Here is a 15,156-nt window from a genome sequence, read left to right on the forward strand (position 1 = left end):
ATCAAAAGGTTCAGGTGAAGCCTCTAGCAGGCTGCAGTTCAAACATATGGCTTGATGGGTCACAAGTTACAAGAGTTGAACTACGTGGCCAAATGGCATCTTGGACCCTTTCAATTTTGCTATTAGTCAATGCCAATGTTAGCAAAACATAAAAGCAGCAATAGCCACACACACACACACAGTAAATCACCAGTCAAAAGAAGCACATTTACAGTGAAAAGCTTCAAAAAAACCACCTCTGATCAGGTAATGCCTCATGAAGAATCAGTACAGAAGTGTGTCTTATTTGCAGTGGATGTGTTCCATCTTTCATGTGGCTGTTTCATGTTTACCAACTCCCTTCCTCTGAAGGCATGGCAAAGCTGGAAGAGCTTCAGGAAGGGGTGGATTTCATTGGTCGACATTAAGGCAGTCAGTTTTTAAAAGGATTAGAGAAATTTATGGAAGACATGCCTTGATCAATAGCTTTGGCCATGATAGCTGAAAAGAATCTCCATGTTCTGAACATATGTGGTTAATTGACAACTGTCAGGTGCTGGAGACAACCAAGATCTGGTTGACCTCTGCTATAAATGAAATGAGAAGGGGGGGGGAAGAGAAAGAGAGAGAGAGGGAGAGACTCTAAAACAAAGTTCTGGGGCCTATGTATCCTAATGGAACACCTCCTCCCATATGTACCTCCCCTTAAGGTTGGGAGGCCTTGCTTCAAGCAGGCAATCTCAGTGAATATGTGAGGCCAGGTCTTCTCCAAGATAGTGCATTCTATGAAGAGGGGGCTTTCTAAAAAGGCCCACTTGGCCCTTTTATTGGCAGTTGAAAGCATGGCACTTTTAGTAGGCACTTTCTTTATGGGTAACCCATTCTAAATTACATTTTTTGTGTGGGTGATTTGGAGCTGCTGAGGATTTATATTTTAATTTGTGTTGCAGCGGGGAGACTTGGCTGTTAATTTGACTGCTGCTTTAGGTGCAGTTCGCAGCAAAGCTGCTGCTAAGAAATGTTTAAAGGAACTGCTTTCATTTTGGACCACATTATTAAATGTAAGCTTTGGTGCACAACAGAAAGTGTCTGCTCACCTTTTAATAACCTATGACACTTTCTCCCGAGATAAACAATCTTCTGTCCATCAGTAAAGATGAACCACCTGCCAAATACACACCTCCAAGCTTGTATCACTTCAAATTATTTCAATATCAAGTTACTTTCACTTTCTGTACAAGCAAGATGGTTTAAAAAAACTTTACACACAGTTCTGGCCACCCATCAAACATTGGGGAGCATAGGTAAGATACTACCACAACATTATGCCATATAGTTAGTATAAATTCATGCAAACTACAGTGCACAATGAATTAAGATTTGTGTTTCAAATAACAATATATTCCTTGAATATTTACATTATACAAGGTAGATTTTGTAAATTTTTCACTGTCACAAAAGTAGCTAGTTCAGAGAAATATTTGTGTCCTCCAAAGGAATTTCATTGCCAGATACAAAATGTAAGCGTAAAGAAAAGTGCACACATTTGTATAGTAGTAATATACTCTTATCTTAAAAATCACATTTGCTAAAAAAAAAAGTAGCTCAGGTAACAGTTTTAAGAACCTAGCTCATTTATCAAGATTTATTATTGTTACGTTTATATCCCACCCTTCTCACAAAGATCAGTCAACATATAATCTATACTAATAGCATTCACAATTCTTCAAATGCCAATTTCTGTGTAGTCAAAATGGTGCACACAGACACACACAAAGAGGGAAGTAGCATCACACTCCAGGGAATCTCAAGATCTGCAAAAGTAGAAAAAACATTTGAAGGGGAAAAAGCCCTCAAAAGCCAACTCTATGACTAATAGAAGGGGGGAGGGAGCCAAAAACCTGGATGGAAAGGGAAGAGGAATGGCTGGGACCCTGAACAGAAATCACTCTATACCTATAACATTGTCACCTTTATTACTAACCTGGTTCCTGAAGAGCATGAATTAGTCCCCTCCATCACAGGATAGGTGCAGAAATCCAAGCATTAGGAGTTATTTGAACAGCCATTTGCAAGATACCACCACACTTTCAAATTTATAATTGAGCAGTTCAGCTCTTGTGTTTTTTCACTTTCAAATTTATCTCAGCTACAATGAGGATTACAGACTTACTCTAGAATCAATACCATTATGTGCAGAAGGGAACTGTGTCCAGCATTTTAAATCAGATATCCACCTTTGTTGATGTTACCTCTACTCCTCTTAAGACAGCCCCTAACTCTACTTCCTTAGAAACCGACTGGTTCCCAATCAGAAAGGGTGTGAGATGTAGGTGTATTTTATCACCCTATTTGCTTAATCTATATGCAGAAGATATCATATGGAAAGCGGGATTGGACCAAGATGAAGGAGGTATGAAAATTGGAGGGAGAAACATCAATAACTTAAGATATGCAGATGATACCATACTACGAGCAGAAACCAGTAATGATTTGAAACAAATGCTGATGAAAGTTAAAGAGGAAAGCACAAAAGCAGGACTACAGCTGAACATCAAAAAGACTAAAGTAATGACAAAAGATTTATGCAACTTTACAGTTGACAATGAGGACATTGAACTTGTCAAGGATTATCAATACCTTGGCACAATCATTAACCAAAATGGAGACAATAGTCAAGAAATCAGAAGAAGGCTAGGACTGGGGAGGGCAGCTGTGAGAGAACTAGAAAAGATCCTCAAATGTAAAGATGTATCACTGAACACTAAATCAGGATCATTCAGAAAATGGTATTCCTGATCTCTATTTATGGATGCGAAAGTTGGACAGTGAAAAAAGCAAATAAGAGAAAAATCAACTCATTTGAAATGTGGTGTTGGAGGAGAGCTTTGCAGATACCTCTGCAAATAATTGACAAATAATTGAGTGTTAGATCAAATTAAACCAGAACTATCACTAGAAGCTAAAATGATGAAACTGAGGTAACCATACTTTTGACACGTAATGAGAAGACAGGATTCACTATAAAAGATAATAATGCTGAGAAAATCAGAAGGGAGTAGAAAAAGAGGAAGACCAAACAAGAGAGGGATTGATTCCATAAAGGAAGCCACAGACCTGAACTTACAAGATCTGAACAGGGTAGTTTCTAACAGATGGTATTGGAGGTCGCTGATTCATAGGGTCGCCAAAGGTTGTAATCAGCTTGAAGGCACATGACAACAACAAGAATCTCCAGTGCTGGCTTTGAATTGCTAGTTACATTCAAGTGTAGAAGTGACAATTAATCCCTGGCAATTAACAATGCATATTTGACATCTAAATTACAAAAGAATTTTTAAAATCAGTTCAAAGACATTTATGACCGGGGTGGCCATTATTAGCTAGATGGAACACTCACAATCAGCTAAAACACAATTGGAAAATCAGCTCACTTATGTTTTAGACATGTACAAATATCTTTCAACAGTAACAGAACAAACAGAAACCTAAAATTGGCTGTTGGCAGACAACAGATTTTTCAGATCATATTTAACAGGTTAGATGAGAAAAAGGAGAGTGTGTTGACACTTAATTAACAGTACATGTTAAAAGTTTAAGAATTTTTACATGCACTCTGAAATTTAACTATCTAAATGTCCCCCCTGGGTTTCAGGGGGCAAGGGATTCTACCCACCAGAAAGACTAAAAGGACTGCCATTGTCCTGGACTCTGATTTTGGTTTTTAAAAGGTAGCTACTGTCTAAGGCAGATGAACCATTTGGCTAGTGTTATAGCTGTCTTATGTTGAAGCATGAATTGTTCTAACAGATTTAGTGGTTATTAGACAGGATTCTTTTTCCAGTTGTTAAAATTTAGTAGGGACTTATGAGACTGAACCACAGTTGGTCAAACCTGCACAATCTTGGAGCAGAGATGTGTGCCAATTACAATAGCTGGAGAGGGACAAGGTGGTTGACAAATATTGAAAGGATACTTACCAGCTGGGGCTGATGGGAGTTTGAGCCCATCAATATCTAGAGGGCCAGAGGTTCCCCAAAATGGGTATATAGGAAAAATGGATTTCTTCCACTTGCCAAAGCTTCTTGAGGCTAGCCCAACCCTGTGTTGTACAGTTATTTCGAAAGAATTTTAGTTTTATATGTATTATTGGTGTTTATCCTTTTACAATGGATTGTGTGTTGGTTATGCGATGGCCTTTGGCTTTGCAATAAAGTATACCACTACTACTCTACAGAACCCTGGACCTGTCACTGCTATGAGCAAAGACAGGAGCAGAAGCTTCAAACCCAAAAACAGCAGATTGATTGCAGATCCTTTCCATGAACCAAACTGGAAATGCTTTGCAGGTCAGTTCTGGTACAAAATATCCATTATTCTCTATTATAGATGTTCTCTACCTAATTGCACCCATTTTCCTCCTTATCTTGCACTGCAATGCTTTGGAAGCTAACATGGAAACAACTATTCAGAATGTAAACCAATATTATAACAACAACCTTCGCAGACTTAATGCCCAGGATTTAGGGCATATTTGAAATTTGGAACATAGTTACACAAATTCATAATTTAAGAATTTCTATACTGCCATTCCATATAAACCTCAGAGGGTTGTCCTCTCATAAGGAATCCTGAGAATTTGTTGGGGGTGGGGGGAATGGCTGCAGCTAAATGTAAAATTTCCAGAAATTTTGAAGCCATGGGAAAAAACGGGGTTTTCCAGATTTTTTCAGGTAAAATGGAAATTTTCAGAAAAATTGAAAAAATGCAATATAGCACTTTTTACAGGTTGAAAGCCACTTTGTTACTTCAGGAACATAAAATTTAATTATGTACAAGTTGGTTTGGCATAAAATTATCATATTTGGTATATTTTATTCAAACAATTATTACAGGTTCGAGGCTATGGTCTGAAGGCACATGAGGCCAGAACCCTGCCGAAGCTAAGCAAGGTCAGGTCTGGTCAGTGCCTGGATGGGAGACCGCCTGGGAACTATATGTAAGCCGCCTTGGGTTTCTATCAAGATAAGAAAGGTGGGGTATAAATGTAATAAATAAATAAATTGCAAATTGAATTTACCTTTCTAATTTTTTAATTTTTTTTGTAACAAATGGATCTACAAGATCCAGAACTGTAAGGAACACCTGAACTGTAAGGAACCTCTTTCGTTTTGCCAGTTTATGAAGAGCAGGCAAAAAACAATTAAAAAAAACAGAAGAAACCATCAACATTAATAACCAAGAAAACTATTTATGTCTCCACTAGTCCTCCACAGTGTCAAGCAGACATAAAGCATCCATTGCCATAAAAAGAACTGAGAAAAAGGGAGGGACCAAGATTCAATGAAATATTTTATTCATCATGGTAAAATAAAACATTCCATAATCCATTTTTTCATTTTTTTCAATTTCTCCAAATTTTGAGAAAAAAACAAAAAAGGGTTTTTTCTAATTTTTCCAGGTTTTTTCTGGGCCTTCATCTCTCTACATCCCTCACAAAACTATATTTCACGCCATACAGCCCCACTGTTTGTTGAAGATGTGAAAACGAAAGAATATAAACAAACACTTCCTATACATCATTTTACAATATACATACTGTAGATACCCTAATTTTTCCATGCCATGTTATGACAAGTATTCAGAGAAGAGCTCCTGCACTTACAACCAAGTGCCATCATCATAAAATGTAACCCCTATCTATGGAAAAATATCTACTCATACCAACCTGACAGTAATTAACGAACGTTTCACTGTTCAAACAATTCAGTCACTATTATGTTTAACTAGTTAAGATAAATGACAATGCAGACTTTTTTTAAAGCATTTCACTGACACAGACGTAATAGTATCAACTCTGACACTTCCTAATCTCTCATGAACTTTCACTTTTGAACGGCCACTTTCTTTGTGCCGATGCATACAGCTAGGTAATCTTTTTGGATCTGCAATTAAGTGAGACACTGAAAGGTGAAGGGCACAGGTATACTGATAACATTTAAATATTTCTCAACATGCCCATCCTAGAAATCAATGGTCTCTGACCAGAGCCACTGATTATTTCTCCAAATGCTTCTCAGATAAACCTTAATCCCCACAGATGCTTTGACAGAACAAGAAATTACCCTTTAAAGCAAGATATTATAGGAGTTTTGTATTGATCAACATCAACAGTGTTTTCCAAGAATAGCTGTGCAAAGGCAACTTGTCTTTGCTGAATTTTAAAAAGTAATTTAAATACCATTTAGGTGAATTACTACTCACACTCATTTCTAAAGTAAAGCTGGATGGCATTAGACAGCCTTCTGTAAGAAGAAGAATATTGTCAAGACGACCCGATACTTTCTGGATTGTTCATGACACATATTTGTAACTACCCCCTTTTCAAACTGGGGAAGTATGCACTGTGTTAGTTCCAGTTATAATTTCCAGCTGTGTCAATGCTTTAAGAGTCTAAAAGCAGGAAATCCAAGAGGAAATTCCATCGTCAGTTCCCGGAGTTTTGTAACACAAATGTTCTTCCAAAAGGAGCTCTTAAAGGAATCTGGGAGTGTTTGTTGTAGCCTTACCTCATATCTTCAAGTAAGTCACATTCTGCCTGATGTTTGGCTTGAAGTTTTGTCATCTGTTCAGCCTGAATGAGTTTTAGCTCTTGAGTGATTTTCACCTTTAAAGAAAGACATACACCAAAAGGTATAATTTAAAATATGTTTTATTCTTGTAAACTTGGTTCTCATGCTGGTAAATTATGGAATATTTTTTATATTATCAGCTCTTTAAACAGTGGTTTTGTTTATTTCTAAACTTTACAGTTCCAAACTGTATGGACTATAGCATTCTGTAACTTAGTCCTCCACAAATCTGTTCACCACAGTCTAGCCCTCTTGGAAGCCAACGTGTCTCAGCAGCACACATATTCCCTCCTCTGAGTTCCTCTGAACTGCAGTGAACACAGGGACTGCAGTGAACACAGGGAGTGGGTCTCATGTCGTGCTGAGCTTTGAAGCAAGCAGACCAAAGATGAGCACAGAAAGCATCTCTCCCCCCTCCCCGCAGCCACATTAAGGAACAGTAAGGGCCAGTTCTCTTTTGCACAGAGCTGCGAAGAAAGCGGAAGGCACCATCTCTCACACCTCTTCTACATGTTCCCAAATCCAGTTTTATAAAAGAGACCCCTCTCCCTTTTCCAGGTCTTCTGCTACATGCTGGGGTGGGGAGTCTTATATTGCACAGCTTTGGAGGCAGAAGTAGCTGCATGGTCCCAGAGCAATACTTGATCCCTCTTCTCCACCCCACCCAAGTTTCTTGAGGATATACTGTGGTCTTTGAGAAAAGATTAAAAGCAACCACAAATAACAGTTGGCTAGTGAGCCAGTCCAAAATAAGTGGATCCCTACTTCAAAATATCCCTTTTTATAATCTGACAACTGCAGTAGCTAGTATCAGTAGTCTTCGAAGTACACACCATTATTTGCCAAAGTGCAGACCTTTACATGAGCTATTTTAAGTGTCCCAAAATGGAATAATGCAAAAACTCTTCCTTTGAATTGTATCGCAAGCAAAGTTTCAGGTTACTAAACAGCCAAATAATCAAGAGTACCAAGACTCAAGCTTTGAGTCTGTGAGATGTCACCTTGCAGCCAGGTCACATTGTGTCATATCAAGTTGGCAAAGTTTGTTTGACAAGAAAACTGTCAGAATTTCAACATCCAGAAAACAGAGTCAATGGTTTATCAGATTTCGCTTTAAATTTTGTTTATTATTTATTTATCAAATTTATATCCAGATAATATAAACTACAGAGGTCTTTATTTCTGTCTGTTATACCTACAATATCTTTTGACAATTATATTAACATCACTGCGTTGACAATGTCTGTATATAATATTTGATTTTAAAATTGTAACCTGAAGTCTCTCACTACTACTTTCTACTGTGAACGAGTTCACTTCTTTCAAAACACCCAAGATTAAATTTACTTACAAAAGAGATTAAACTCTATACTACTTGAACCAAGAGTGTAAATACGGTAGGGGAAAGAGGTAAACTTCAAAAGACTCCAATACTTAGCATGTTTAATAGTGCAACTGATGTAATCAAAAGTTGTATCACACAAGAGCCTCATGTTAACAGCAACCTTTAAATGCAATCATCTGGATGGATAGTCCAGCAGATCAAATGCCCATTCTTAACAGTTTCACTACTGTACAAAATAATGTTTTCTAAATATAGCAGTCAAATATACCTTTGTTTTTGAACAAATACACCATGTTGAAGTCAGGGTTTTCAGGCTGATGTTTAGCAACATGACAGGGGTTGAATCGACTTGTTACAGACATCAACACAGAAATTCACCAAAATAAAACCTCAGAGATATAAAACTTTAAACTTTTAACACCATGCTGGGTTACATCATTATATAGACACACACAAAAATCTTTTCTGATTAGCGGAAGGGAAAAAACAGAAAAGCAAAGAACCCCCACAGAAAGAGCTTGACAGGCTTTCCCCTTCCTTCAAGCAAAGCAAAACTAATCTTCCCAATCTTATCCGCTAGCAACAGCAATCCCACCTCCCCCTCTCCTGCCAATTCCAACCCTGAAAATATTCCCCCAGCAACAAGGATACCCCAATCCTGGCACCACAAGAGGACACAAGCTTTTGTGCCCAGTTAGTCTTAATACTTTTAAACAAAAAGAGAATCCTGCATAACTGAAAAGCTGAACTTGTTTGAATTTTATCTGAACAATGAAATGGAAATGGACTGCCTTCAAGTTGGTCCTGACTTATGGTGAGCCTATGAATAGGGTTTTCATGGGAAGCAATATTCCGAGGGGGTTTACCATTGCCTTCCTCTAAGGCTGAGAGGCAGTGACTGGCCCAAGGTCACCAGGTGAGCTTCATGGCTGTGTGGGGATTCGAACCCTGGTCTCCCAGGTCGTAGTCCAACACTCTAACCCAGCCTTTCCCAACCAGTGTGCCTCCAGATGTTGTTGGACCACAATTCCCATCTTTCCTGACCACTGGCAATGCTGGGTGAGGCTGATGGGAGTTGTGGTCCAACAATATCTGGAGGCACACCGGTTGGGAAAGGCTGCTCTAACCACTACACAACACTGGCATGTATGCAGTATAAATTCATGAAACATAGCTGCCTTAACCCATGGAATGGAGATAAAACCCTCTTGTGAAATTGAAACATAGTGCACCATGCATAAACTTGCATTCAATATAAACATCAGTTTTATGGCCTTTAATAGAAACTCTGCTTCCTGGCCAAGTCCCCCCTCAAAACAACAAAGAGAGGCAGAGAAAAGCATCCTTCTTCCCTTCCCCAAAGATAAGAAGCTATCTAGATCCACTGAAGAGCCTAGCCTTTTGTTTTACCTGGTTCAAAGTACACACCTGCCCCCCTCTGATATATTCAGCCACATCTAAGCTTCCTTCTAAACACCCACATATGCAATGTCAACGTGCATGGCTCCTTACAGAGTACATGTAAAACATTATTTCAACTGTTTTTTATCCCAAACCACATAAAACATGATGTCTCATAATACTGGAACCCAGGCCCGCTCAATGAAGATGAATGTCAAGATTCAGGACATAAAATAAAATAAAGTCCCTCTTCACAAAGCACATAGTTTAATCATGGAATTTGCTACCAGAAAATGCAGCGATGGCCACCAACTTGTACAGCTTCAAGAGGGGATCAGACAAATTCACAGCGAACTGTGACCTTGATCTGAGCCAGCACTGCTCTTAAGTTCACAAATCATAACTCCACCCACCCACATCCCAGTCCCATGTACTAAGTTCCTATAAATACTCACACCAGCCCAAGTCCTCAAAGCGATGATCCTAACCATCAGTGTCAACACCAAAGATGCTGAAATATCCCCAGCACCACAAAAGAAAGGAGTCGGTAACCCTCTTTTGTGAAAAACCTTTATTATAGTGCTATCCCAACCCACCACAGCTCTTGAATCACATACCTTCAATGCAAACAGTGAACCAACCTCCTAACATCCTAATGGAACCAAAGCCAACTAAAGACACCTGATACCACAATGATCTTTCATTCCATAATCCTGTCATCCATACTCAGTTCTCTTTTCTTGCCACCACAAATTCGGCAAATTTTGCCACTGCATCCCAAAACCTATGGTGCTGCCTCATTATATCACCGGTCCATTGGGCCCAATATACATACATGAGACGAACAGCAACTGTCCAAAGTTTTTTGTAGCCCTTCCACCAAATATCCTTAACCAAACTTCTGCAGTACAGGCGAGCAATGACCCCTGCTAGCATCCCACCACACAATATTTTATGTCCCAGTCTGAGTGACCCCCCCATGCCACCCTATGCTAAAACAACAGACCAACCAAACTCACAGCATTCAAAGCAGATCAAGCATCCATGCATCTAGCAATCACAACCTTTTAGCCCTCCTGTACCACAATCATACCTTCCATTCCCCCTACTCTTTGCAGTGCAGGCCGTCCCTATTTAACCCAGGCTGCTTCCAACTTTCTATGACAGCTATAGTTTCATCCATCTATAAACTATAGCTAGCCCCAAATTCAGCAAGGGTAAGCCATCCTCCCTATGCAATCTGACCCCAAAGTCATTCACCACACTGGAAAAAGAATCACCATGGCTGACCACCGTTGCCTTCTGCCACTTCTGAAGTTAGGTTCCCTTCCTAATCTTCATATCCTAACACTGCTCTTATTCCTTGGCAGCTACCCTGGAAATCCCCCCACAGCTATCATTGCAATCCCACTCCAACCATTTTCTCCACTTCCTTAGCAGCTCCCAACTGCTACCTGTATTGAGTCCTCTTGCTGTTATAACCGTCCCATTTATATACTCCACTAGGACCCCCAACTATCCACAAGCTGCTGTACAGCCCCATGCCCCGTTCACTCTGTCAGCGGCCCCGTACTTTTAAGCAGCCTGCCCAGTACTACCCCACCCAATAGCACATCCAAGTTCATTCTGGTAAGTCAAAACCACCCTCCACCCCGCTAATGTCCTCCTCCTCCTTCCCTCAGCACAGATGTGCCTGTGCCACCTTCCAAGCCACTCCTTCCCTACACCAATGCAACCTATCGCCAACGGCCACCCATCTCTAAGCATGTTGTCCCACAGCACTTAATAATATAAATAATAATAATAATAATATTTAATTTGTGTGTCACCTATCTGGCAGATAGCCACTCTAGGCGACGTACATTAAAATGGGATAAAATACAGTAGTATCAAATGCAGTCACATTAGTCTCAATAAATAAAATACTGGACAGTCATCAATACATTTACAAAACATTTACATTTACAGCATATAATAGATGACAAATCATGGAGATTAACCCATCCCAAGGATCTCAAAGGCCTGTTGAAATAGCCATGTCTTCAGGGCCTTGTGGAATACATCCAGGGAAGGGGCATGTCAAAGATCAAACGGGAGGGAGTTCCAGAGAGTGGGGGCCACCACAGAGAAAGCCCTCTCCCTAGTACCCACCAACCTAGCTGTTTTGGTTGGTGGGATTGAGAGAAGGCCTTGCGTGGCTGATCTGGTCGGGCGGCATAATTGGTGGCGGTGGAGGCGCTCTTTCAGGTAAACTGGGCCGAAACCGTACAGGGTTTTAAAGGCTAATACCAACACCTTGAATCGGGCCCGGAAAACAACCGGCAGCCAGTGTAGATCAAATAACACCGGCATAATATGATTACAGCGGCAGCTGTTGGTAAGTATTCTTATGCATTCTGTATAAGTTGCAATTTCCGGGTCGTTTTCAAGGGTAACCCCACGTAGAGCGCATTACAGTAGTCCAATCGAGAGGTGACCAGGGCATGTACTACGAGTGGGAGCTGTTGAACAGGGAGGTAGGGTTGCAGCCTACGTATAAGGTGTAATTGATACCAAGCTGCCCGGCTCACGGCCGAAATCTGAGCCTCCATGGACAGCTTGGAATCAAGAATGACCCCGAGGCTGCGGACCTGGTCCTGTAGGGGCAATCTCACCCCGCCAAACACCAGGTCAACATCTCCCAACCTTCCCTTGTCTCCCACAAGTAGTACCTCGGTCTTATCAGGGTTCAACTTCAGCCTGTTCCTGCCCATCCATCCACTCACGGATTCCAGGCACTTGGATACGGTCTCCACAGCCCTCTCCGGTGAAGATTTAAATGAGAGATAGAGCTGAGTGTCATCCGCATATTGGTGGCACTGCAGCCCAAATCTCCTGATGATCGCTCCCAGTGGCTTTACATAGATGTTAAATAGCATGGGAGAGAGGATAGAACCCTGTGGCACTCCACAATTGAGAGGCCAAGGGTCTGAAACCTCATCACCCAATGCTACCTGTTGACGCCTATCGGAGAGAAAGGAATGGAACCACCGTAAAACCGTGCCTCCCAATCCCAAACTCTCCAGGCGATCTAAAAGGATACCGTGGTCAATGGTATCGAAAGCTGCTGAGAGATCCAGGAGGACAAGGAAGGTGAATTCTCCCCTATCCAATGCCCTCCTCATATCATCTACCAGAGCGACCAAGGCTGTTTCAGTTCCATGTCCAGTCCTGAAACCCGATTGGTATGGATCTAGATAATCCGTTTCATCCAAGTGTGTCTGCAACTGATTTGCCACCACTCGCTCAATGACCTTGCCCAAGAATGGTAAATTCGAAATTGGGCGAAAGTTGTTTAAAATTTGGGGATCCAAGGAGGACTTCTTTAAGATGGGCTTTATAATAGCCTCCTTGAGGGCTAGTGGCATAACACCCTCTTGCAAGGATGCATTAACCATTGCCTTGATCCCCTCGCCCAATCTCTTAGAAAACGGTCCTTCCATCTGTACCCCCTGAGCCCTCAGCAGTCCAATTCATGAGTGGCATTGTACACCCCCCCCCACAAAGCCTTAAGCAATGGAAACAGGATAACTCCCCAGCCAGCCCTATGCCTGCCTTGTGCACCTCCCTGCTCTATGCCACCCTTACCACAAGCCATGCAATAGCCCAGGGCTTCCCTCCAAGCCCAGATACACCCACAGACAGAGACACCCCACAGCAGCTGTGCAAGCAGCCTTCTTCTTCCCCAAAGCCCCTCTCTGCAGAGCCATATGGCTGCTCCCCACAGTCCTCCCCAGTCTGGCACCCCTTCCACCTGCACGTCCCTCGCCTTCTGCAGCCCACCTGGCCCGTCACCCCACCCTTCGCTCTAACCCCCCACCTCCCTGGCTGCATCCCTTCCCCCACCCTTTCAACACACACATGCCCCTCCGCCACCTCTGCAGGCACCCCTCACGGCAACCTGCCGCGATTCATGGGCAACCACAATCACCCCCACACACACACACTGGTGTCCCCCAACCCAACACACACCCCAAGCACCCCCTCCACAAGCACGAACAGACCCCCTCCCCATAGCCCCCTCTTCAGGGCAGAGACACCCCCTCACCGCGCTTTCTGGGGGCCCTTTTGTAACCAGGCTCTCTCCTTCCTTAGAGCCCCCCATCTTGAGGGGCGAGGCGACCCCACAGGCTGCCCCCCACCTTTCCTTCCCCCACAGCCCCTTTTTAAATGTTACCTCAGCCCCTCTCCGCCATGGCCGGCGCCCCCTTTCCCCAGTTCCCTCCTCCTCCTCACCTTCCTCGGCGGGGGCTGCATGGCGGAGGCGGCGGCGCTGCCGCTCTCGGCCTCCACATCAATCCCTTCCCCGCCCCAAACGGCGGCGGCTGTAGTGACGGGGGGAGGGGGAGAAGCAGGTAACGGTCAGACTTCGAGAGGAAAAGAGGCGGCGGCGGCGGCGGCGGCGATGCCGGCCCAGTCAGCCTCAGCCAGTCAGTCGGTCTGCCCGCCTCTCTCTCTCTCTCTCTCTCTCTCTCTCTCTGCAGCAGGAGCAAAAAGAGAACGAGCGAGGAGTGGGCGTGGCTAAGGCAGGGAGCTGGGCGTGGCTTTCGGCTTCGTTTCCACCACCTCGGGCCAGGAAGGCCGTCTTGGGCCGAGGGATGCGGGTGGGCGGGGGCGGGGGTGGAGGAGGAGGAGGAGGAGGGGCTTGGCGCGTGAGAGGGAAGGGAATTCTCGCTTCAAGCGCGCGCGCGCCGAACGCGACCCAAAGGAAAAAAGAAAAACGCGCGCGCGCGCACGCAAGAGATGGGGGCGGGGGAGTTGAGCGCGAGACGAAGATAAAGGCGTCGCTGGTTTCTCACTGAGGCGCCAAGGATAGAATGAAGAAACCTTGCGCGGGCGCTCTCGCTCTCGCTCTGTCTCTGCCTGCGCCTGCGCCTGCGCCTGCCGAAGGGGCGTGAGGGGAGATTTTGTGTGGGGGAGTGACTGACTTGACTGACTAAATGGGAAGAAAACGGGTGAGAGGAATGTGGATGTGAAGCCGGTTAAAGTCGTGAGGGGGAGAATGAGAAACGGAATCTAGTCTTGGGGGGGGCGAGCGAAAGGGCGGCCTGGTCCTCCTCTTGTCAGGCCTGTTGGGCGGCCTGGTGCGCCCGCCTCACTTGACGGCTTCGCGCACCGCTCGCCGTGTACGTTGCTCTTGAGTCTCCGAGGCTTGACTCGCATGAGCACGTGTGAAGGGGGGACACGCGACCTCACATCCGTGACGGGGGAGGGTAGGAGGGAGAAAACACGCGTTTCTTTCTCTTGTCACTTTCGCTGCGTATCTTCCCCCAACCCCCTGCCCTGCTAGTTCAGACGACAATTTACACACGGGGAGGTGGGGGGGAAAACACGGGGAAATCTCCCTCGCCAGGAGGCGGCAGCGCCGAACAGGCGGGATTGGATTGGGATTGGAAGGGCGGGGCTTAAACCAGCCAAGCAGGGCACGTGCACTCTTATGGCTGGTTTGACTGATGGGGAGGAAGGAGGAGCCGCCGCCGAGTGAGGCGCGCGCCAACGCTGCCCCGCCGCCCTATCGGCTGGCGCGTGCAAACGAGCTCGAGAGTGAGAGTTAGCTTAACTGCTGCCGCCCTCTAGCGGACTGGCGCAGCACATGCGCGTCGTGTTGAGCGGCGAAGCGTTTTGCAGATCCTCCAGTGCACATTTCGTCGGATTCTCGGAGCTCATAGGAAGCTCAGCTGTCTTATACTGAGTGAGACTGTTGCTCCCTTTCTAGCTCGCTATTTATTTATTAAATTTATATCCCGCCCTTCTTCGCAG

At 43.9% G+C, this 15,156-nt stretch overlaps 1 protein-coding gene across 1 annotated transcript in view; it reads right to left on the reverse strand.

Annotated features, from left to right (window-relative positions):
• The window catches only part of FCHSD2 (FCH and double SH3 domains 2), a 197,825-nt gene extending 183,836 nt beyond the window's left edge, over positions 1–13,989 (reverse strand). The window contains exons 1-2 of the mRNA XM_061629063.1: positions 13,633–13,989; positions 6,549–6,646 (exon numbers count right to left, since the gene is read on the reverse strand). Of these exons, the coding sequence (XP_061485047.1) occupies positions 6,549–6,646; positions 13,633–13,653 (119 nt within the window). The 5' untranslated portion in view covers positions 13,654–13,989. The remainder of the gene's footprint in view (positions 1–6,548; positions 6,647–13,632) is intronic.
• Between the last annotated feature and the right edge of the window lie 1,167 nt (positions 13,990–15,156).

The sequence above is a fragment of the Rhineura floridana genome, chromosome 5, assembly GCF_030035675.1.
Source record: "Rhineura floridana isolate rRhiFlo1 chromosome 5, rRhiFlo1.hap2, whole genome shotgun sequence".
NCBI lineage: Eukaryota > Metazoa > Chordata > Lepidosauria > Squamata > Rhineuridae > Rhineura > Rhineura floridana.